At 37.9% G+C, this 26524-nt stretch overlaps 1 protein-coding gene across 1 annotated transcript in view; it reads right to left on the bottom strand.

The window, feature by feature from the left end:
* hmcn1 (hemicentin 1) overlaps nucleotides 1-25687 on the bottom strand; it is a 142618-nt gene extending 116931 nt beyond the window's left edge. The window contains exon 1 of the mRNA XM_047374373.1: nucleotides 25237-25687. Coding sequence (XP_047230329.1) covers nucleotides 25237-25462 — 226 coding nt within the window. The 5' untranslated portion in view covers nucleotides 25463-25687. The remainder of the gene's footprint in view (nucleotides 1-25236) is intronic.
* Nucleotides 25688-26524: the final 837 nt, after the last annotated feature.

The following is a 26524-nucleotide window of genomic DNA, read 5'->3' as shown; positions in this document are numbered from 1 at the left end:
ATCTACTGGTACACTAAAGTAGACCTGTGTTGCCCATTGGATGTATGAACTTTAGCGAAACTAACAGTTTCATTGAAATAAGCCATTGTTTCATTTCTTGTACAATGCTGATTTTGTAAACAGAATAAATAAACACAAATACTCCCAGAGAAACCAGGGGTCACCGAAACTAGTTGACTCACAAAAAATCCAATCTTTTTACACTCATTGAATGCATCATACCTAAGTGCTAACATGTAGCTCTAACAACAAAACTCTGCAGTGTGTTTGGTTGTTACTGAGTGATGAAGATGTAAAATTAGCTATTTATTAGTATCAGAGAGGTGTTTAAAAAAGAAATCTAAGGAAAGGACGCGGCGGTGGTGGTGAAGGGCTGAACGTGCGACCCATGTATGGAGGCTACAGACCTCGGCACAGCTGCCACGGGTTGGAATCCCAGCCCATTGACCTTTGCTACATGTCTTCCTCTATCTCATTTTATTTTGGTCAACTTAAAAAATAAACGCCACCAGTGCCACAATATTTTAAAAAAGAAATCAAAGGAAACACAGAGATACTGGAAACTATTTAAAAAGATTTTTTGAAGATCCTAATAAATATTTCCTCTAAGCAATTTTGTGATTTGAACTAATAATGTGATAATTAATGATGATTTTGATGATTAATGATGACTGTGTTTAGATGAGTTTTGTATGCAGCTCTAACTACCGGTAATCGTTTTATCAATACTGTGTACACAATCCTCACTGCCTGCATTGTGGCTGCAGGAGAGAAGAGTTTTTTTAGTTTTGAGTCTTATGTCAGGACAGGACAGAAACCCATGCACATGCACACTCAAACCTGATGGCTATAGATTGGCTATTGTAACCTAACTGGGGTGTGGGAACTGGAGAAATCTGACTGATGCAAGGGGAAAATATGCAAATGTCTCACAGATAGGCCCTTGCTGAGATTCAAAGTCAAGACAATTTTGCTATGAGGCAACAATAGTAAAAACTGAATCACTGTGCAGCCCTGATGCTGATCTGCTTCTACCATAACAATAAACTATAGTATCTGTATATTATACCTACTACATTTTATAGTGGTTTTGTTTCTCAAATGTTTTATTTGTTAATGAACTGCTAAGCTCTCTCTCGAGGTAAACTAGGTAACTTTAGCTGCTGCAGCTGTGTTGAAGAATGAGACTGATGATGATCTGCAAAAAAACAGCAGACACACACAGAGTGGTTCTGCACATGCAAGCTGACTGAAACACTGGAAAACAAGAGTTCCCTTGTTGAAACAAGGGCAATTACAGAGGATCCCCGACTGTTGAGGAGGGATACAGTTTTAAAAGAGCCTGCAAGTCTGTATGCAGGCCATATGGGACGTTGTTGGTTGAGCGTTGCATTTGACATGTGGCTGAAATCTTTTTAAAGTAGAACCTACAACATTAATTTATAGGCGACATAAATGGCAAAGAGGCTGTTGGGGATCCTGTTTTATAACATTTATTGGCACTGCTGCAAAGCCTTGAGATGCACTGACGGAACCTTTGTGGCGATTAGAGTTATTTTTTTTAAAACATACAGAGGAAATTAGCCTGGTTGCTCTGAACAGCACCGATGCAGAGTTAAACTTTTCAGAGATGGAAAAGTTGACATCTCGTTCCTTTAGGGAGAGGTTCCCATGGCTGTCATAATGATTCTTTAAACTGTTTTGGCTGCAACTGCCCAAACCACTTTTTTCAGCACCACCTGGTAAAAACTCATGACCTCAAAACAGCATGAGCTGAAATAAATCTGTTTAAAACTTTCCTGCGGTAATAACTTCTGACTTTGACATTTAAAGACAATTGAAGCTTGACCTTTTTATTTTGTTTGTCTACATTCTTTGGTTTTAAACATCATTTATGAGCTTTCCCAATAACACCACACCAAACAGTTACAAATATTCACAAATGTGAGGTTCTTTCAGAATACCAATGTTACAATGTTGCACAATGCACAATGCTATGGGGTCCCTCAGACATATAATTAGAACTCAGACATATAATTAGAACTAGTCAGATTAAGAGGGTTTGATTTAAAAAAAACAGAACTTTGCAAAAATATTCACAACTGTTTAACATTTTCTTCACATTACAACTGCAAACATTATTGTATTATGTGGGGTATTCATGTGGTAGACCTATAGTATATAAATGTAAAGTTCGAGAAAAAGGATGCATTTTTTTGAAAATGTTTTACAAATAAAAATGGGACTTTATAAGCCACTTACTATGGCTAGCTTCGTATATAAGAGGGTGACTATCCTCACCAAGTTAGGAGACGGTCAGGCGAATGAACAAAACATGAAAGAATGTCTGACAAAATAACAACAAGAGAAAGAAAGTGATCACCAGAAATTAAACAAAATAAAGTTCTGCATTAAATTCTGTTTTCTAAATCTGTTTGTGGAGCCAGTTGTTGACACAAGAGAAATCAGCAACCTCAGCCATCATGCAGGCATTTTGAACAACTTATTTTAATCTCTGCATGTAAAGCATTTGTCTACAAAACGCATGCTTGCCTAAACACAAACAGAACATCTAATGAGTAGGGCAACTTTCCAATGGTAAACTCAGTTTCACCTCCTCCTACATTCAGGCTTGAAGTGATTTCAATTAGTTGAGCATTTACTGTGCAGCAGGCACAACATCAGGAGCAAGGAATTCCAAGGCCAAACCATGGGAACTCCACATCCCCTTCAACCCTCTGAACAAATACAATTTTAGAATTAAATACTGGTTAAATACTAGAGACACTGAGAAATCATCTGGTGACCAGAATTAGATGATTTTTAAACTTGACAGGGTCTGATGTGTGATCATCTTTTAAGAAATCAAAAATCTGATTGTTTCTCTGATGAGTGAACACACCACATTTAAGCACTCACAGGTCATGCTGACAACAACACTCTTCGGTGTGGAAGTTGTCACAATGGAAGAATACAGTGAAGTGTTAGGAAGCACAAAAGCTCTATTAAGCTTCTTGAGAAGAAAATGACTCTTTTTCAGTAAAGATATTTCTACAGCTTACTCAGGCTGCTATTTTTAAGATGGGTGAGATTCGAGCAAATGGCAGGAAGATTACAGCACAGTTCATTTCCATCACTGAACATGATAGATTAGGAAATGTTGGGAGTCTTTTGGAAATCTCTCATTTAATGTATTGAATCATCTATTTCTTTCAGTATACAACAATGCATTGAATAATACATAAGAAATTGTTGCTTTTTATATATTGTGAAATGCATGGCAATATATTTTATTTTCTACATATTTTATATTCATTAACACATTTCATAATATATTTAAATAATGGTGTCATATATATTCCCATTTAAATTAGAACATGGAAGTAATCTATGTAACCAATTATGAAGAAATAAATAGTGTAATATACACACACACAGACACACCACACACAAGTTGCATGATTAGTGGACACGTGTCCAACAAAATTGACCCATTACACAGCATTTAGCTGCTACAGGACTTAAAAGCACACAACCAAGTGTAATCCCTTAATGAACCCCACAAAGAAAATACATCCGAAACAGCACATAGGGCCACTGGAGTTTGTCAGTAGGCAAAGCATAAAGCAATGAACACATTACACAGAATCCAACATGTTCTCAGACACATGATGTAGCATAAGGCAAGCACAGGCACACTGAAAATAAAGCAGAAGCATAATTGTAGATAAACAAATTAATAATTCAGAACTCTAAAGTTACCCTAAGTCTTAGCTGCAATCACTTTTCCACACATACGGATGGCATTTATTGCTCTTACAGGAGGCACAAATCCAACAATAAAAGGCAAAGGTAATTAAAAATGTATGTGAAGTGTTCTTATGGTACTACCTATAAACTTTCTATAAACTTAATAAATATCAATAATGTTTGCTAAACTTATATTGTTTATTATATTGTCTTGCTTTCTCAACTGGCATTTTTAACAGAGGTCGGAAATCATAATAAGATTTGTTGAATATAGACAGATTTACTGGAACGCCAAAGTTTGAACCTGCCTTTTCCACTATTCTAACAGGAAATTGCAACACTGTAAAATAATAAATCCCAGCTTTATTCAAAATGCATGTGAGCCATTTTAAATGGCATAATGCCGTGGACAGGAAGTGGTTAGTCTGATGGGATAATAATCTCCATTTATTTTGAATTAAGTCTGATTATGTCTTCTGTTTTAGCGACACAACCATATCCATGTTGCAAAAACCACATTTGAAACTCAATGAGCTCCCAGATAAATGTGATTATTCAGCATATATGCTTTAAATGTAAATTTTTAATAACACTTTAAACAAATATCGTACTATTTTGCACTCTTCTGCATTTCTATTCTGTTCTATTTTCCTTGTGCTTCAAACCTGCAAGTTCTTATGCTGCATGATTTTGCTAGCCATGATTTAATGACTGCAGAAAACCAAAAGCAATATAGCTGTCAAGAGGCTTTATTTCAAACTTGTACAAACAGAACATACTGGATACTTCTAATCACAAAGAATTGGACCACCATGCTTTTGAACCTCTGCTAGTTTTAGCCCCCCTCCTGTTTTACAAAGTTTGACGTAATGGGGGACAGAAGGTCGCCCACCACACATACTGTACCTCATGATGAAATTCGTGGATTCAAATGATCACGAGCAACCCTCAACAACAAGGCAAGATGTAACTCATTTACAAACCACACGTGAGCATCTAATTTCTCCCAGATGTGAGATCTGTTGGAGAGTCTGTTAAAAGACTGATAACATCTCTGGGACCTCCTAAAGTGCTTTAAGGGTATGGATAAGTAGTACTGAGGATACTAAACACAAATATTAAATAATTTTATTGACCCTTTTTGAGCACATCTAGACCCGTTTTGTACACCTAAAAACAAAATTCTTTGCCCAATTTTCTTTAAAAATTTTCTAAAAGTTTCGATTTCCCTGCTGAAGAAAAGCATTATCACAGCTTGATGTTGCCACCACCACCATGTGTCATCAATTCTTCTATACTTTCTTCTACATGTTTCTACATAATGTCCCCTACACGGCCCAAACAAAACTTTGTCTGGCTTTCTTTCAGCAATAACTTTCTTTTTGCCACTCTTTAATAAGGTCAGATCTGTGGAGTGCACAAGTAATAGTTATCCTGTTAACAGATTCTCCCACCTGAGGCTGTGGATCTCTGCTGCTCATTCAGGGTTACCTTGGGCCTCTTGACCAGTCAGCTTGGGTTGACGACCATGTCTTGGCAGGTCTGCAGCTGTGCTATAGTTTTTCCACAGTAGGATGATTGACTGAACAGTGTTCTGTGAGATGTCTTGTCTTGGGATGATTTATAACTTAACCTTGCATTAAACTTCTCAACAACTTTATCCATGACCTCTGTTGTCTTTCTTGGTCTTCATGGTGCTGTTTGTCACTAATGCTATCTAATAAATCTCTGAGATCTCTGCGGACCTTCTGCATTTATAATGAGAATAAATTACACACATGTGGAGTAAATAGTTGACATCTGAAAGCCACTTCTTGCATTGGATTTCATCAAGAGGGTATCAGAGTAAAGGGGGCAGATTGCACACCACACTTTTCAGATTTTTATTTGTAAAAAATAAAGTATTTTCCTTCCATTTCACTACAATTCACTTTTTTGTGTTGGTCTATAACATAACGCTCTGATAAAATGGCCTGAAGTTTGTAGCTGTAATGTAACTAAATATGAAAAAGGATTCATATGTCATATATCTTTGAAGATATATGACATACTAAAGGAAATCATGTCTCCAGATGTATGGCACTATTCTTAAGCAACTGAACTAAACTAAGTACCTCCTGAAGCCAACAGATTCGGATTAATTGTCTAATACATTTAATATGTTACAGACCAGATGGAAAATTATATAGTGGCTAAATGCAGCAGAGGAGCCAGTAGTTGAGGCTCACCAGCCTCCATGTGCATTTTGTGCACCATTTTGGTTGATGTTCTGTTTCAACTTGAACAAACACTAAGTTTTCTGGCTTGCTTAGATACTATTACTGATCCACTGCCACTTGTTGTCTTTAGTTTGAATCACAGGCTGCATTTGCCTAAACATCACCAAAGAAGAGCCTCAAAGAAAGAGCTTACTAAAGTCTCTCCATCTTTGTAGTTAAGTGAAATCTATGCTCTGTCTAAACAGAAACCACAAAAGAAGTACAGAGTGAGTAAACAACTTGCAGTTCAAAATAAAAGATCAGCGTTTGGTAAGAAGTAAAGGCTTCAATTACTGCTTCAAAGAACAGTGTTTATTATATCTTTATGCAGCAAAATATCAACAAATTCATAAGATCACAAAAAGGCAATATACCCTGGCATAGAGTTATACATATGTGGTCTAAGGACCAGTAGTTGACTTCAGTCAGTTTCTTTGTTTGAAGCCACAAAGTAATTTATGTATAATGAAAGCTAACTGTATACCCTAAAGATGTTATTGTCTATGTGGATAGGCACTTCAATACATCAAGATTAGGGACCTTTTTTAGCAAAGAAAAGCAAAGATAGACACTGAAAGCTTTTATTGCAAGGAAAAAAATATTTGTAGGGTTTTCCCACCCTGCTACAAAAAGACTTTTAATCAACAACCATACTTAGATGCAATTTGTTTTTCTGACTGGTTGAAGTGATTTTGTCATACACAACGGTTTCCAAGTGACTTTATGGAACAAACTATTTTTGATTTTTTTCATTGTGGTGATAAAGGTAATTCTGTATGTAAGTCCACAGGTTTTACAGAGGGATTGCTCAAAGACAGGGTTTGTTATTTCCTTGGGTGTAATTATTTCATTTGTGTTTAATTTCTTTACTTTATTTGTTGGATTTTGTTCTTTGTGCATTTCGATTTATTTCTCTTAAATCAGGGTTAGTGTTTTTCCCCTTGATTTGTAGTTTCTTTGAGTCCAGTTCATTTCCCCACACTCTGCCAGTTTTCTCTTCTCCACAGTGGTCCCAAATCCCCCTGATTAACTCACCTGCATCCAATGTCATTCTCCACTCTTCCTTCAGTATAGGAGTTTGGATTTGGACATTGCCAGGAGAATGGTATTTTCTGAATGCATTTTACATTCCAGTTCCAGTGAAAGGATATCTTAATATAATAGCATGGATATGTTGGACAATTTTATTCCCATGACTCTGCAGATGCAGTTTGGAGATGTTCTCCCTCAGGAGGCTCAGGTCCTTCAATGTGTGCACCAGGCTGCTGTGAGTGTTCTACAAGTCTGCAGTAGCCAGTGTCAATTTCTTTGGTGTAGTGTGCTGGGAAGGTGGCACTGGGTCTTGTGGCCCCAACAAACTGGGCAAGCTGGTGAGCAAGGCCAGCTCAGTGGTAGGGATGGAACTGGACAGTCTGGTGGCAGTGACTGAGAAGAGGATGAGAGGGAAGTTAAAGGCCATCTTGTTGTTATTTCGCCATGCTGCTATGTCAACAGGAATTTCCCCTATGGGGCATAAATAAGCTCCATCTATCTGTCTGTACGTCTGTCTGTCTACCTTCCATCCATGCATGGAAGTCATGTACAGGTCCTTCTCAAAATATTAGCATATTGTGATAAAGTTAATTATTTTCCATAATGTCATGATGAAAATTTAACATTCATATATTTTAGATTCATTGCACACTAACTGAAATATTTCAGGTCTTTTATTATCTTAATACGGATGATTTTGGCATACAGCTCATGAAAACCCAAAATTCCTATCTCACAAAATTAGCATATCATTAAAAGGGTCTCTAAACGAGCTATGAACCTAATCATCTGAATCAACAAGTTAACTCTAAACACCTGCAAAAGATTCCTGAGGCCTTTAAAACTCCCAGCCTGGTTCATCACTCAAAACCCCAATCATGGGTAAGACTGCCGACCTGACTGCTGTCCAGAAGGCCACTATTGACACCCTCAAGCAAGAGGGTAAGACACAAAAAGAAATTTCTGAACGAATAGGCTGTTCCCAGAGTGCTGTATCAAGGCACCTCAGTGGGAAGTCTGTGGGAAGGAAAAAGTGTGACAGAAAACGCTGCACAACGAGAAGAGGTGACAGGACCCTGAGGAAGATTGTAGAGAAGGGCCGATTCCAGACCTTGGGGGACCTGCGGAAGCAGTGGACTGAGTCTGGAGTAGAAACATCCAGAGCCACCGTGCACAGGCGTGTGCAGGAAATGGGCTACAGGTGCCGCATTCCCCAGGTCAAGCCACTTTTGAACCAGAAACAGCGGCAGAAGCGCCTGACCTGGGCTACAGAGAAGCAGCAGTGGTCCAAAGTACTTTTTTCGGATGAAAGCAAATTCTGCATGTCATTCGGAAATCAAGGTGCCAGAGTCTGGAGGAAGACTGGGGAGAAGGAAATGCCAAAATGCCAGAAGTCCAGTGTCAAGTACCCACAGTCAGTGATGGTCTGGGGTGCCGTGTCAGCTGCTGGTGTTGGTCCACTGTGTTTTATCAAGGGCAGGGTCAATGCAGCTAGCTATCAGGAGATTTTGGAGCACTTCATGCTTCCATCTGCTGAAAAGCTTTATGGAGATGAAGATTTCATTTTTCAGCACGACCTGGCACCTGCTCACAGTGCCAAAACCACTGGTAAATGGTTTACTGACCATGGTATCACTGTGCTCAATTGGCCTGCCAACTCTCCTGACCTGAACCCCATAGAGAATCTGTGGGATATTGTGAAGAGAACGTTGAGAGACTCAAGACCCAACACTCTGGATGAGCTAAAGGCCGCTATCGAAGCATCCTGGGCCTCCATAAGACCTCAGCAGTGCCACAGGCTGATTGCCTCCATGCCAGCGCCGCATTGAAGCAGTCATTTCTGCCAAAGGATTCCCGACCAAGTATTGAGTGCATAACTGTACATGATTATTTGCAAGGTTGACGTTTTTTGTATTAAAAACACTTTTCTTTTATTGGTCGGATGAAATATGCTAATTTTGTGAGATAGGAATTTTGGGTTTTCATGAGCTGTATGCCAAAATCATCCGTATTAAGACAATAAAAGACCTGAAATATTTCAGTTAGTGTGCAATGAATCTAAAATATATGAATGTTAAATTTTCATCATGACATTATGGAAAATAATTAACTTTATCAGAATATGCTAATATTTTGAGAAGGACCCGTATAAGAGGTACAGGCCAGAAAGCACTGAAAGCATGACCTTTGGCCCTGCAACTTGTAATTCAAATTCCTTAAACAGCTGCCTGGTGCTTATGTGCTTTGGGAACCAGATAAGTAAAAACTCCTCCAAACTGCTGCATCAATCAGTTCTTTTAAATTGGTTTTGGTACAGGCACATGTCACTAGCAGTGCTGCCTGTTTAAAAAATCAATAGCTAAAATGTTTTAATAGCTTTGCGAACAGTTTTCCATGGTAGCCCATAAGCTTATTTATTTTGTGCAGGGATACTCAAACAGGAAATAATGCTTAGACATAATTTTTTTTCATTTGCAGCTGTAAACCTGTGGTCCTGCTGTTATAGCATCATTAACCTTTTACAAGGATATAATGTCCCACCTGCCTGTTTCAGCAAAAAAGGTCCCATAAAACAGGCCAAACTGAACAAAAACAGCAATAATGTATGCTCTATTAGTTTATTGGATAACATGCTGTTGCCACAAAACTCATACATTATCACCTTATAAAGTTTTTTATATAGGTTACAAATAAATAGGAACGGAGACAAAACTATCTACAGTGCCTTACAAAATTACCCTGAACGCTTTTACATTTTCTCATAATAGAACCACAAAATGTTTTGTATTTTATAGGGAGTTTATGTTACAGACCAACACATGGTGTGAAAGAAAAATAATACCTTGTTTTTTCAAACATTATTACAAATAAAAATGTGAAAAGTGCAAGATAGTTTTGTCTCATACTTGCCTAAGTCAGTACTCTGTAGACTAGAACCATCTTTTGCTGCAATTACAGCTTTTGGAATATTTTTGTAGTATTCCTCTAAACACTTTGCACCTCTGAAATTTTTTAACATTTTTCTCAACCTTCAGTCAAACTTGTTGTCTATGAACATCAATTTTCAAGTCTTGCATTAGATTTAGGTTTTTCATATTGGTCTGGATTGTAACTGAGACATTCTAACACATGGATGTGCATTGGTCTGAACAAGTCTTTCTCAATTCATGGGTCCTGACCCCATAGTGGATCACAGACCTGTTTTGAGTGGGTCGCAGACTATTGTGTGAAGAAAAATGCCAAGGCATATAGCCACAGGAATCTCATGTTTTTACACTCCTTACAGTAGTCAGTAGATGGCAACAATGTCCTGTAATGCGAGTTGAAACCCATATATTAAGACAGTATATGAAGACATGCAAGGTTTGTTTACATATGCTAATTTTGCATGGTGAAACGCTGGTACAATGTAGGCTATAGCCCCTTTAACAAGACACTTCAAGGTAAGATTAAGCTGTGTTTTGTGAAAGGACAGATGTGGCAAGAGAGGATAGAAGTAAGCCAGACTCACTACGCGAGGTAGTCACAGCCCCTTATCAGCTGATATGAATTGAGCCATGTCGGCTTCACAGATTGAGGGAGTGATGGTGAGTAAAGATGGTTTGTACAGGATTTGGATTTTAAAAAAGTCTAAGAAATCATTTGTTGAAAAGAGCAAGGTGAGATATATAATTTAAATGTAAAGCATTTAACAACAGGATCACTACACAGTTTGTGCCCTACTATTATTTAGAAAATGGTAAGAGGAGCGTTCCAGTGCAGATTTCATGTGTTGTACTCATGACATTGCCCCACTACACCTCCTGTCATGCCACTCTGCCAGCATAATTTCTGAAACCTCACAGCTGTGAGGCATTAATGTTGATTTTTCAAAGCTCCATATTTGTCAGTACTTATAGGTAGTCAAAAGAAAACTTATTTAGTTGAATATTTTTGAGTTGAACTGTTTCTTCATTTGTCTTTTAGCTTATGGATATAAACATTGCTACTAAAGAGAGATTGTTTTTGTATAGTGCATTGTTGGGTATAGTTTCAGTGAGGGGATTTTTTGCTAAAGCTATATAATTTATTTTTTAAATACTTCTTAGTAGTTACAGTTTTTTCATTTGCAGCAGGGTCCGTTAAACATGGTTGTTAATGTTCGGTCTGATTGCCATGCCAGCCCAATAATTAATGCTTAAAAAGGTGTCTGAATTACAAAAAATATATTGATAGCTGTCTTGTTGTAGGTTGAGCTTCAGTGTAGTAATGCACAGCCTTTAACAGGTTTTCTTCTGGTATTACCCTGTTTTTAGCTACAACCTCCAAGCTGACCAGCTTCCCCTTCCCTGGTAAAAAAAGAATGTCTCCATAGCATGATGCTGCCACCACCATATTTCAACAAGCAGATGGTGTGTTGAGGAGGATGTTAGTTTTCCACCAAACATAGTAAATTGTAGATCATAAAGTTCAGTTTTGGTCAGATCACCTTCTTCAACATCTTCACACCATATGGCTTGGGGCAAACTGTAGGCAGCTCTTCTAATGGCAATAAAGGGCACCAGTAACTGCTGTTCTGTCAACAAATTTTCCCCTTTGAGCTGTGGATCTCTGTACTTCCTTCCAGGGTAACTAGGAGCCTCCTGGTTGCTTCTCATAATAATGTTCCACTTGTCCAGTCTACCAGTTTAGGTGGAAGGCCATGTCTTGGAAGGGTTGCAGTATTTACATTTTTCCAAAAAATAATTAAACTGTCCTTTGTGAGATGTCCAAAGCTTAGAATCTTGATTTAAAATCTGAACGTGCTTTAAACTTATCCACAGCTTTATCCTTGAAATGTCTGCTGTGTCCCTTGGTCTTTATTATGCTGTTTGTTCACTGATGTTCTCCAACAAATCCCTGAGGCATTCGGAGAACAGCTGGATTTATACTGAGATTAAATACACAAATGAGTGGAATCTTTTGTGGATTCTAAAGAGTATGAAATGCATTGTTTTTTAAAGAGTAAAGGTAGTAAACTGTAAATGTTCTTGTAAAAAAGACATGCTGCAATTTCTTTCTAGTTGGGTTTTCATTTTTCGTATCCTCCAGGTTTTCACAGTATTTGTAACTGCCTGAAAGATGGACAGTTCTGTGACTCTGGGTTGCTTTTGACAAATCATTTATATTTTACTTAAAACTTTTTTAGGGCAGTTCAATCATACTTAATCCAGAAAGTATGAAAAAGTATCTTATTAGAGGTTATAGCTGTAAAAATCATAGCTCTTATGAAACCGTTAAAAAATGGAAACGGTAGGTAGCAATAAAAGTAGAGATGAAGTCATCTGTGCATCCTTTAATTAATAAGTATTTCCATTTCGGTTTAGTACTCTTAAATATTAACAACTGTTTTTTTGGAAATTAAATTGAAAAATGTTAGAATAGAGGAAAAAAGAGGTGTACAGTAGTAAATCTGGCTTACCGTTTCCTTTGAGAAACAACAAAAATTATTATCAGCATTCCTAGAAAATTGTCAGTCAGTAATACACAAAACAAATAAATACCTCTACAAACAAAGCAATTGAACCGACATTAAAAACATATCTTCTCCCAAAACAATGTGGTTGAAAAGCTGTTGATCAAAGGTGCTAATCGGTTCTTATTGTCTAGCTAAATTTGGACAGGGTGAAAAGACTGAAAGTCCAGTTTGAAAGCATTTTCAAGGGTAGATGCATGGGGTCCTGACATAGCCTTAAAAAGGACATTTTCAATAAAAGAAACAGCGTTTTTTTGTTCATTTTCTAACTGCAGGATGCACATCAGCAGCCAAGCTGATCTAAACTTACATGTGTTTCAACTAGAGTATGCTAGAGAAGCTTACACTGAGAAACCAGCCTTACTCACAGCCAGAATGAGGTCATGCAATACCAAATCTTGTGAATGCTTAGCTTTGGAATTGGGCCTATAAGGATGTGAATCGAATGAGTTCCATATGAGTGGTACAGTCAATAAAATTGTGATTTAAAGCAATTTAATTAATGAGTTTTAAAAAACTCTTTAGGAAAATGATTCATTAATAATCGCTTCTAGAAAATGAGCTCAAAATCCTAGGTTTGAGTAAAGCTCAATATTACCACCAACAGTTAAAATGCTGAGGGTGATACTGAAGTACTTTATTATGCAGCAGGTATTTCTAAAACAGCAGGTACTATCAAAATTACATATTTATAGACACTGTATAACCTTTGTTTTCTCACAGTCTAACATTAAATCAGACTTAACTTTTCCTGTTTTAGGTCAGTAGAGAGCATTTTTGTTATTATTTCCAGGAAATTCAGAAGTTTATATACATTTGTTTAGAATTTTGTAGAATTGTTTAATAAACTGTATTTAGTAAATAAGGCATGGATATCTTTCCTCAAGCTTCTCACAATTGTTGTGGAAATTATGGAAATTTGGAACATTGCCAGTGACAGAACTGGTGTAACAGTCAGGTTTTGAGGCTGCCTTGGTCCAACCTTCAGCTTTGCACACACATTTTCTGTGAGATAATGAGATCTTTCTATGACAGATCTGTGTTGGCCACTCCAAAACATTTACTTTGTTGTCTTTAAACCAGCTTTAACCTCAAGGCTAATTTCTTCAGATGCCGTTTCAACATTTTCACATAAAGTTCTTTCCTCACAATGCATCCAATGCATTGTGAGTGCATCCAGACAGCCAGCATGCAGAAAGGCCTTAGCCAGGATTCAAATCTAGAACCTTCTTCTTGCAAGACAATGGTACTAACAACTGCAACCTATACAAAACCACAGTTTTCATATTTTTATTTTAAAATAAATGATTTCAAAACTTTTCATAATTTTCATCCCACTTTACAATTATGCACTAATTCAAGGTAATTAATAGAAGGCACTGTGTCAAAGAACTATGTCTCTATGCTAAATGGATAAATGACACACAAAGCAGTCAACAAATGTCCAGACAGTGGCTTCAGAAGAAACCTGAAGGTCCTACCTGGACATTGTAACTTTAGGCTCAGTCATCAACAGGAAAACATGTAGCTAAAGGAAACAAACATCAGGTGGTGCAATAATATTTTAAAAATAAATTTTATTTTAAATGGATTCACTTTTATCAGTGTAATTCCAAATGGATTTTATGTTCCAGGCTCAAAACTGTAAACACCTTTAAAATAGATTATCAGTTTCTACATCACTTCTCAGTTATGTGAGAAGAAAGAAAAATTGTACTTATATCACATTGGATAACAATAAAAAGCACATTACACTACATCTATTAGACAACAAAACCACTGTTGCTCCATCCATTACTCTTTTTTTCTTCCCCAGAATCTCCACCTCTCTTTTGGCATTCCTGCCTAATAGCATCATTACTGACTCTGTCCAGCTAAATACAGGCTCCTTGTAATCTCACACTGGCGGAGTGCTAAAGACAAAAAAAAAAAAAAAGAAAAGCTCTGGAAAGAAAGAAACAGGAAAACAGGGGGACTCGTTGGAAAAGACACTGAACACCAACAAAAGAAGCTTTCAGATGAGAGCCTTTGATCTTACAGAGAAGGTAGAAACTTCTGTCTTCCCTTGTCATCACTCCTCTGCCAAATCCCTTTTACTAATGACAACTGACAGGAAAATGTTAGACTGGAGGACTTTCAACGGAGATGAATGCATTTCTACACTACACAGCTGAAACAAACATGGAATCTTCACAAAATTAATCCAAACAAGTTACTGGATGATTGATTTTATTTTAAAATTTTTAATTTCAACTTTCAGTTTAGGCACACCTTTTTTTCTGATATTATGTCCAGTCAAAAAAAAAAAAAAGAATGTTTCCATGAATGTAAATGCAATAATGAGAAAAACTAAGTACACCCTTCCTTCCAAAAGAAAGTAGCAGCCAGATCCTGCTAATCAGATCAATTTCATTAATAGAGCTTAATCTGTTTGACTATCTCTCAAAGTAACAATCTAAAAATGTTTAACGTATTTGTGTGCAGTCCCTTTACCCCGATGCACCTAAATAAAACCAAGTGCAACCAATTACCCCCAGAAGTCAACAATTTCATACACTTATGTGCGTAATTTAAAGGGGACACGTCATGCAAAATTCACTTTTTAAGCCCTTAAATACATATTGCTGTGTACTTGTAGAGTAGGAGTGCAGAAAAGTTGAATTTAGTCTCATTAGGTGCTGCGTAGATATCTTTATATTCTGTTTGGATAATATTTTTCAATCTGCTAGGTTTCCTCATTCTCTATTAAGTTTTTTTAACTGTTACGTCACAGTAACAATTTTGTATCCACCATTTTTATTTCTCGCTGCGATTCTGTAGACCAAGCTCAAGTATGCCGAAGGTGCAAGTGGATAAGTCTAAATGTTCGATTTTTGGGTGCATTAACCCTCACAATTCATTACACCATCCCAAAGCATCAGAACCTCTTGGAAGTGCCTGGGTAAACAGTGTATCGGTGTCTCCACATTTGTTTGCACAAAGCACTTCAAGGACAAATGCTTCATCAACCTCTATCAGTAGGAAGAAGGATTTGCTGAAAGACTTAATCTGATTAAGGGGTCACTTCCTTCTGTCTGTGGAAATGACGGACGCAGCAGAGCTGCAAATGATAATCTTTATTTTAGACATTAATGTATTGTGTGTGTGGATATGACGGCAGGGCCATTGTGTTGATAGCAGTAGCGTCGTGCCTTCCGCTTATGTTAGTGCATGTGCTGCTTTTAGCTCCTTGAGGACAGAACCCTACTGTGTTTTGAATAGTATTATTACATAAACAGTTTAGCATTGTTTTTACTGTTTTTGTCTTGTTTCTGCACCTTTAGATAATTGTATCTCTGTTATCAAACTACAAAAATGGCTGAACGGGGTGGAGTGGAACCAGTGTTGCCAGGTGAGAAATGTAGGATTATCGTACTAGAGACATAAAATTATCGTATGTTGAGGGAAATAATCGTACACTCGTCATAACCAAAATAACAAGTCTGTTGATGTATTGAATAGCGTCTAACAGGCACTCGCAGCTTTGTGAAATCAGTACGGAAGGGATTTATCAACAGCTGCAGCCCCACAGTGCCGGGCTCTGCTTCTTCTTTGCTTTTTTTATTTTCCTCAATCATGGGCGGGCGCAGTGGACTATTCAGCCAATCATGGCCGTTGTTCTGAGGCCAACGCATCACGTCACACGTAGGTCACATTTAGAAAAGCACGATTGGCTGGAATTTCCAGCATCTGTTCCCGAATCCGGACACAGATGCCTTCAGGGTTCACAAAAAAACTCCGACAGACTTTGGCGATACGCTGATGACGACTGTTTACAACCACACATTCACGGAATGGTCAAATTATCGTATATTTGGCCTTTTTTAGGAATATTGATCGTACATCGTACAGAGAGCAAAATTATCGTACAAATACAATAATTATGGTACACCTGGCAACACTGAGTGGAACACTTTTTGACTTGGAGGAGGCGGGGTGAGAAGTGCCTCAGTAGCATTTAAAGAGACCACACCAAAAGGAGTTGCTCTCAAACGCACCTCAGGACAGGCGTAAAAGAGGAGTCTGTGGAGCAACAATAACAAGGAGTTCAGACCGAAGCATCGCAGTTCCACTTTAACTAGACCACTACTGAATGATTGAAATGTGAAAAGGAAGGATTTAAAAACATATATCCTCTTTAATCTCAGTATAAATACAGCTGCTCTTTTAAGGCCTAAGATGTTTGTTGGAAAATATTAGTTAACAAACAGCATCATGCATGCACCACTGTAGACAGGTCAAAGATGAAGTTGTGAGAAACAGGTTTAGATTATAAACTGATATCTTAGGCACTGGACATCTCATTGAGTGAATATAGAACACCTGCAAACCTACCAAGACCTTGGCTTCAACCTAAGCTAACATGCCAGGCAGGGACAGTATTAATCAGAGAAGCAGCTAGAGACCTGAAACGGAGGAATCTGTGAAAAGGACAGCTATTACCGTTTCACTCAAAAAACCTAGCCGGTTATCGAAGAGTAGCAAAAGGAAAGCAAACACATGGAAGAAGGTCCTCTTATCAGATGAGAACAAAATTGAACAGATAATTCAACACTATCTGTTGTAGATAAAAGTAAACACTGCACATCCACCTAAAAACACCATCCTCATACTGAAACAGAGTGGTGGCAGAATCATGCTATGTGATATCCTTATCTTCTGAATGAACAGGAAAGCTGGGCAGAGTCAACGGGAAGATGGATAAAACTAAATACACGACAATTGACGAAAAAAATGCGTTAGAGACTGCAAAAGACTTGAGATTTCTACCCTAAGTTTTAATACCCTACAGATACAGCCAGATAGATGATAGAATAGTTTAAATCATAGCATATTCATGTGCTAGAATGGCCCAGTCAAAGTTCAAACCTAAATACAACTGAGAATCTTTGCCAAGACCAGAAACTTAATGTTCAGAGTCTCTCCAATCTGACCAAGCTTGAGGTGTTTTCCAAAGATGAATAGGGAAAACCTTCAGTCTTTAAATGTGGAGAGCTGAGAGAGACACACCTTAATAGAGTTGCAGGTGTTGTTGCATCAACGGGTTATTTTACGAAGCATTGACTCAGGAGGGCTAAATATATACAATCATATTCAATAAACTTGAATATGTGATTTGCTAAGGCTTGTTTGTCATATTACAAGTGCCTTTCAAAAATATTGACCTTTAAGCAAATAATAACCATGTTTTTCATTAAGCCCATATATTTCAGTATTACAAATGTGTTTTTATCAGTACGATGTAATGTTCTTATCTCAAATGTTGTGTTTTCATTAGCTCTAAGCGGAATTTCATCATAATTAAGGGAAATAAAACGTCAGTCTGTGTGTAATTAGTCTATGTCACAAGTGTCAAACTCCAATCGTCGAAGGCTGGTGCTCTGCAGCTTTTAGATTCGTCTCTCTGTTAACACACCTGAATCAGATGATGAGGTCTTTAGCAGGACTGCGTAGAACTTGGGTGTATGAGGAGGTAAATCAGTCCTTTGATTAAGGTGTGTCGAACTTACGACAACATCAAAAAGCTGCAGGACACTGGCCCTCAAGGACTGGAGTTTGACACCCCTGGTGTATGTTATATTGAATTGAATAAACTTTTCAATAATATTCTAATTTATTGAATGTGACAGTATGCACAATGTATGTTTTGTAAACCGTACATCTTTTTTCCATTACATAACTGAGCGTGTTATCAAACAATACAGGTCCTTCTCAAAAAATTAGCATATTGTGATAAAGTTCATTATTTTCCATAATGTCATGATGAAAATTTAACATTCATATATTTTAGATTCATTGCACACTAACTGAAATATTTCAGGTCTTTTATTGTCTTAATACGGATGATTTTGGCATACAGCTCATGAAAACCCAAAATTCCTATCTCACAAAATTAGCATATCATTAAAAGGGTTTCTAAACAAGCTATGAACCTAATCATCTGAATCAACGAGTTAACTCTAAACACCTGCAAAAGATTCCTGAGGCCTTTAAAACTCCCAGCCTGGTTCATCACTCAAAACCCCAATCATGGGTAAGACTGCCGACCTGACTGCTGTCCAGAAGGCCACTATTGACACCCTCAAGCAAGAGGGTAAGACACAGAAAGAAATTTCTGAACGAATAGGCTGTTCCCAGAGTGCTGTATCAAGGCACCTCAGTGGGAAGTCTGTCGGAAGGAAAAAGTGTGGCAGAAAACGCTGCACAATGAGAAGAGGGGACCGGACCCTGAGGAAGATTGTGGAGAAGGGCCGATTCCAGACCTTGGGGGACCTGCGGAAGCAGTGGACTGAGTCTGGAGTAGAAACATCCAGAGCCACCGTGCACAGGCGTGTGCAGGAAATGGGCTACAGGTGCCGCATTCCCCAGACCTGGGCTACAGAGAAGCAGCACTGGACTGTTGCTCAGTGGTCCAAAGTACTTTTTTCGGATGAAAGCAAATTCTGCATGTCATTCGGAAATCAAGGTGCCAGAGTCTGGAGGAAGACTGGGGAGAAGGAAATGCCAAAATGCCAGAAGTCCAGTGTCAAGTACCCACAGTCAGTGATGGTCTGGGGTGCCGTGTCAGCTGCTGGTGTTGGTCCACTGTGTTTTATCAAGGGCAGGGTCAATGCAGCTAGCTATCAGGAGATTTTGGAGCACTTCATGCTTCCATCTGTTGAAAAGCTTTATGGAGATGAAGATTTCATTTTTCAGCACGACCTGGCACCTGCTCACAGTGCTAAAACCACTGGTAAATGGTTTACTGACCATGGTATCACTGTGCTCAATTGGCCTGCCAACTCTCCTGACCTGAACCCCATAGAGAATCTGTGGGATATTGTGAAGAGAACGTTGAGAGACTCAAGACCCAACACTCTGGATGAGCTAAAGGCCGCTATCGAAGCATCCTGGGCCTCCATAAGACCTCAGCAGTGCCACAGGCTGATTGCCTCCATGCCACGCCGCATTGAAGCAGTCATTTCTGCCAAAGGATTCCCGACCAAGTATTGAGTGCATAACTGTACATGATTATTTGAAGGTTGACGTTTTTTGTATTAAAAACACTTTTCTTTTATTGGTCAGATGAAATATGCTAATTTTGTGAGATAGGAATTTTGGGTTTTCATGAGCTGTATGCCAAAATCATCCGTATTAAGACAATAAAGGACCTGAAATATTTCAGTTAGTGTGCAATGAATCTAAAATATATGAATGTTAAATTTTCATCATTACATTATAGAAAATAATGAACTTTATCACAATATGCTAATTTTTTGAGAAGGACCTGTATCTCAATAGTACACTGAAGTTTATGTTTTAGAGGTGACAAAATTTAATAAAAGTTCAATGGGTGTTAAAATATTTGCAAGGCACTTTAGATAAAGTTCATTTTGTTGGAGGGGAAGTAGGACTACAGCGCTGTGGGCCTGTATGTGAGTAAAATGACTTTTGAAGGAATTCTGTTTCTTTCCACTTTTTTTCTCCCTGCAGGATGGAGGATCAGGGGGAGACTTCCTGGTTATCTTCCCGCACAGGCCTGACCCCAATATCCAAGCGTCCTCCTCACACTTTGGCTTCAAACACAAACACTCATAGAAACTTTGCCAGGCTTTACAACACACGCTGTTGTGTTTACTGGGTCTGACAGCAGAGTAAATAAAACGTTCTGATTTAAAAGCAGCCAGATCAAACAGGAGGGACTGCGTTATCACACTGGGCTGGATAAAACGGAAGAAAATGGATCCGTGTCATATATGTCCCAACGAAAACAAAACTGAGTCTTTCTGAGGATCTAGGATGTTGGAAGGGGACAGAAGGAAAGGCAGAAATCCGGGGTCAAAACAACATTTGGAAAAATGTTCAGCCACCCCTGCTCGCAGTGTGTTGTAATAATCATTCCTCTACTCCCTGGGGGGTTTAACTCTGACATCCTCGTAAACATCTTCAGAAACAAACGAACATCAATTGCTGCTGAAGGACAAACACACAGCTGTAAAGTTTGTAAAGACGAGTTTACATGGAAGCTCAAACTCAGGTTGTGAGAAGATAATCTTTGAATTAGTTTTAACAGACCGAAACTGTTCATATGAAGGAGACCTAAAATTAGTTACAGATTAAATTAATTTCCCTCTTTTTCCATTTCTGTTGATATATCTCACGCATTGCAGCTCTTTTATCATATCTTAATACATTGAAACTGAATATCATACTCAGACACTACATAATGAATTCCACATTTGCTATAGGCATATTTGTACCTTGAGTATATTTAACATTTTAGGATGAGCACACACTGATCACTGAACAAGGATATCTGCTTCAGAAAAAAATTCAGACATGTTGAAAACATGCAGAGAAAAAACATCTGGATGAGGAATTTGTGTCTTCTTCACACACATCATCTTTCTATGAATTTATTTTCTTTTTTCTCAGATCTGCTTCTGCTCACCTCTGCAACAGCAGTATGTTTTTCAGACTAACCTACTTAGTTATATAACATAAAGGTGTTCAGGCTGTGAGGGTAAATTTGTACTAACGCCAACATTTTGAGAAGTTTGCTGCACATTGTCAAAAATATGGCACTAATTTACAGATGTTTTCCTTATCAATTAAGACAATTCTTACTTTATAAATGGTTTACATTTCAACTAAAAGGCATGCAGCCTGCATAAGTGATCAAATTCACTTAAAGTTCACCACTCATCTCTTTTTAACATGTGTAGGAAAAGTGTTCATAATCAATTTTTTATTGCATTACAATCAGACTTTGCGGTATTGTATTGGGATTTTATGTGATAATGTAAAGTGAAAGAAAAAACTATACATGGTTTCATTTTTTTTTTTGCTAAACACTTTTGAAAAGTATGGTGTTTATTTATGTATTCAGTCCCCCTGAGTCAATACTCTCTACCAGCTCTACACATTTAGACACTATAATGTTTATCCGTTCTTCTTTGCAAAGTATCAGTAGCTCAGTCAGTGTGGACGGATAACTTCTACTAACATCAGTTTTCAAGTTTTGCCATAGTTTCTCAATTAGATTTAGGTCTGGACTTTGACTGGGCAACTCTAACACATGTACATGCTTTGGTCTAAACCCTTCCATTGCAGCTCTGGCTGTATCTTTAGGGTTGTCTTGTTGGAAGGTGAACATCCAGTCTAGTCTTAAGTCTTTACAGCCTCTGACAGGTTTTCTTCCAGCATTGTCCTGTATTTAACTCCATTTATCTTCCCTTTAACCCATGATACTTTTCCTGTCCCCGCTGAAGAAAAGCATTCCCACAGTATATCACTACCATTATCATGTTTCACTATGGGAATGATGCATATATTAGCTTAACACCACAAACACTTTTAGCATATAATGCCGGGTTCACACGGCAGGATTTTCAAATTGTCGGTGAGATTTTCAAAACCTGAGAGACCCCACACGTGATGATAAAAAATCATAGATATAACAGGTTCGGTCCTACTGTGTGTGGTGTCCAGCCACATGGCAAGCACAGTACACCAGACACTAACAGATTTCACTCACAAACATTCAAATTTCAGACGCGAAATCTCGCAAACCATCTTGAGATCAAACGTGAGTTTGGAGTAATACCGTGTTTCTGTCACGTCACTTTCTGATTGACTATATGTCACATTCAACAGGCTCTGTGCTCGTTTATATCGGGGAACACCCCACATGGTAGGAAATTGAGGCAAGACAATCCAACATGTTGAATCTCCTCGATTTGAGTTCAGAGCGGTCCCGGTGTCCTTCGAGCAGACTAGATCACTCTTAACACACCACACACAGCAAGATTGTCTCATAAGATTATCTTAAGAGCCATCACAATAATCGGTGCCTGTCTGAAGGGGAAGATCGGGGTAAAAATCGGCATTAAAATCCTGCCATGTGAATTAGGCATTGGCCAGAAAGTTACATTTTGGTCGCAATTCTCCAGAGCACCTTCTTCCATTGTTTGTTGTGCCCCCTATGTCACAGGTGTCAGACTCCAGTCCTTAAGGGCCAGTTATCTGCAACTTTCAGATGTGTCTCTGCATCAGCACACCTGAATGACATAATGAGGTCCTTAGCAAGACTCTGTGCAACTTCATTGAATAGGGAAGTAATTCAGTCATTCGATGCGTTGGACTTGGAACACATCCAAATATTTCAGGACAATGGACCTTGAGGACTAGAGTTTGACACCCCTGCCCTATGTGGTTTGTGGCAAATGAGACTCCATATATCTTTCTTTTTACAATGGCTTTCTTCTTCACACTGTCCCAAGATTTGTGGAGTACGTGACTAATAGATGTCATTTTTCTTTCACATCTTTGTCCCTGACCTATGGTCCTTGGTCTTAATGATGCTGTTTGTTCACTGATGTTCTCTAAATTAAACACAGGTAGAATCTATTTACTAATTAGGTATCAGAGTTAATGGGATGCATGAAGATACACAAACATTAGATGTTATTTGCAAAATATTTTAGATTTAATTTTTTTTTCCATCAACTTCATAATTACTTTGTGTTAGCCGATAACATAAATTCCAAATAAAATACACTGAAATGTGGGGTTTGTAACGTGACAAAACGCACTGACAAAGTTGGAGGGGGTATGAATGCATTTCCAAAGATCTCTATATTTTCATGCAAAATTATAGTATATAAAACAGTTTTTATTTTACAAAACCCAAGGTGTGACTGATTATATCTGTAGGCCAGCTGTTTTTTAGTATAATATATTTTTTTAAAGCAAGATATCCCTCATGTGATCAAACAAGGTATCAAAAGACCCGCCACTAAACCTTTATTTTCAGTATAACATATAAAATTATGTTATTGCACAGTTTCTCCAGGTTAAATAATCTCAAAACAATTGAAATCATAAGCATGAAGTGTCTCCTAAATACTGGATTCGTTGCAATGAATGCTCTTATATGGCTGCCTGTCAGTTCTGACCTGAGGGTTTACATCGGTGTTAAATGACCCGATGATATATTGTCTAGACATTACTGTTCAGAATGAGAGAGCACTCAGAAGGTGATGACAATCATCAAGCTGCGTAACAAAACCAAGAGCCTCGCAGTCACCCCTGACGGAATGCTAATGAAAGAGAACGTCAGCCCTAACATCTGCACGCACACAGACTACATCCATCTGAATTGCTGTTAGGGAGGAGGTGTGAGGAACATTCACGGAATCAGAGGAACTGTGAACAAGCTATCGCATCTCCCACCTTTCTAACTGCTTTTGTTTGGACTACAAAGAATAAATTAGAGTCACAAAAACACTCAAATATTTAGGGCTCTAACTATTTTTCTATTACAAAATTCCAAATTTTTCCAGACTCAAATTTTCATATTTTTGCAGGAGTTTTTACAACATTCAAGACATTTGTTTATAGAATTTTACCTATTTGTGATTTATCATCTGCATGTTTCACAAATCTTGTAACACATTGCTGACGTTCCAGTTCGTCAGTGTGGAAAACGGCTATTTCACTTTTTTATGCCAAACTTAAATCTGCATTCATGAATGTAATCAATATAAATAAATCAATATTTTGGAAAAAAAAAAGCCCTTTATTTTCAGAAATGATATTTTTTTATATAATAGACTGAAAAGCAATTAGGAGTTTCTGGCAAACACAACCATACTCAACTTTATTTTCTCCATACTTACCCAGACTTGGAAAACAATCAAATCAAATTTACTTTTTCAGTCTCAAATATCTATAATAGACACTTGATTGCAAATTATATACCTAGTTGAGTTTTGTCATCTGTATGCTTGACAACTCATGAAAAATTATGCTGTAGCTTCAGTTCAGCTGTGTAGAAAGGTAGTAAAGATATTTTCCTGTTAATTTAGTTTTTTTTTTTTTTTTGGGGGGGGGGGGTTAATTTATAACACTTATACATGAAATCTGAACAGGATGAGCCTACATTAAATAAAGATTATTTAAATAACAACTTGAGATATCTAGGGAAGATAACAAGATGCAAAATATTACAATGAAACAAAGGCAGCTATCCCTTTTTGTGGTGAAAACCAATTAACAGAAATTTAAATCTGGTTTGACTTTTTTATCATATTTTAAATAATAAGAAAAAAAAACAAAAACGATCTGATCATATTCTAACACCTTCACATCTAAGATTGTCCTGTAGTATATGCTTCGCCCCATTACATCATTGCCCCACACAGGGTAGGGGTGGGTGTTTGCCATGGGGTTCACATAAAAAAATGTGATACGTCTCCTTGTCTAAACTCATTAAGATTTTAGCGACGTTTTTATTTATTGTTTTGATTGTTTTTCAGTGGGAGAGCGTACTTTTGGTTTTCCAGTGTAAAAGCTTGATCTGAAAAGGTCTAGGAGCAAAAAAAAAATTATGAGATGTCTTGTTTCATTTTTGATAATTATCTAAATTTAAATATAAATTTAAACTCTTTTTTCCCCTTGTTTTTATCGAGTAGGTACTGGAATTAGGAAAAAAAAAATCTGAAACCCTTTCCCATGCTCATTTTCCTTTTTTTTTCATGCCAGCTTATACTTGTGAAATTATCAAATACATTATTTCCAGACTATTCAAAAAGCAAAAGAAATGTGCGCAGTAAGAAAAATGATAAAACAATGAAGCAGATCAGGATAAGGCGTGCATTCCTTCCCGGTGATCTGCATTACCTGGGTCATGAAAGGGCACCAGAGCGAAATTATAAAGCGGTCTCTTGGGTCGGCTCAGGGATGTTTCCAAAATCTTGGACGCTCCCTCGATGACCTGGACCAGGTCGTCGTACATGGAGCCGGTCACATCGAAAACAAAAGCCAGGGTGGATGCGCCCTCCGGGATGTCTTCATTCCTGACCTGCGCGGCTGAAAACGCCACTGAGAGTAAAATTAAGAGCCACATGAGTGCAAAATTTCCACTAGCCTTCTCTAAAGGAGTTCTAGGATACTTTGTTCTCGCCAGTGGGACCTTCAGGGTGAGTGTCGAGATAAGCGCAGAGACATCAGAGCGGTTTATGAAGTGCGCAGTGTGAGCCAAACAAAGTGGAACGCAAGACTGCTTCCGTGCGCCTCTTTGGTTACTGCAGTGTGTGCAGCTCCTCGGAGATCTAAGAGCTACAGTCCTGATCCTAGGGGCTCTGGCAGTGTAGCAATCTCTGAGGTCTGCAGAAGCTGGAGCCCTCATCTACTCTGTCATGCAAAGACCACCTCTAAACTGGTCACAATCTCCGAGGCGCAAAGCCTGTCCCATTGGACGAGAGGTTCCGAAAGACACCCTGTGTGTATTTTTTTTTAAACGATATACTTTAAGCAATATTTCTTTTTGTGTAATATTGCTTAACTTCGTGCATTTATAGCAATAGCTGCAAACTCTTTCTGTTCTAATTTTTCTGAACTCATTAGATGCAACTAATCAAGAAAAATCGTTTGCTGGATGGATTTTTCGACATTCAAGAATCATATTAAACTCAAGAGAATGAAGTCGAAAACAGATGTGCAAAGATTCCGAGATTTCGTTGGCTGGACTGTAGTCTGTATCGCCATCTAGCGGCAATACGCTGACTTCACTTCTAATTTCAAACAAATTTTAGATATTTCCTGATTCTACTAATGGTAGACAAAACCCCATTGACGCAATTTAAAAAACTATGCTTTGTTAAAACTAATTGTTCATATTAACCAACTCTTCTTTTTAAACTACTTAAACACTTTTGGGCAAAACATAAAACACATTCAGAACTTTCACTTTCTACCTGTTTGCTCTGCATACAGAGGACATACAACACCCAGGCTGCAGACAGCAATATTTATTACCAATAAAAAGAAAATGTAACTGGTCAACATGAAAGTCAGAGAACAAAATAAATTTTGTGCTGATCAGCCAATATTTAATCCGATAAACCAACTGTAATGGTATGAAAAATGAATGAAAAGCACAATGCTCCTCTAAAGTGAACATCAGTAT

The sequence above is a fragment of the Girardinichthys multiradiatus genome, chromosome 9, assembly GCF_021462225.1.
Source record: "Girardinichthys multiradiatus isolate DD_20200921_A chromosome 9, DD_fGirMul_XY1, whole genome shotgun sequence".
In the NCBI taxonomy this organism is placed as follows: Eukaryota; Metazoa; Chordata; class Actinopteri; order Cyprinodontiformes; family Goodeidae; genus Girardinichthys; species Girardinichthys multiradiatus.
The sequence above is the reverse complement of the archived record's forward strand: the minus strand, read 5'-3'. Positions and strand labels throughout refer to the sequence as shown.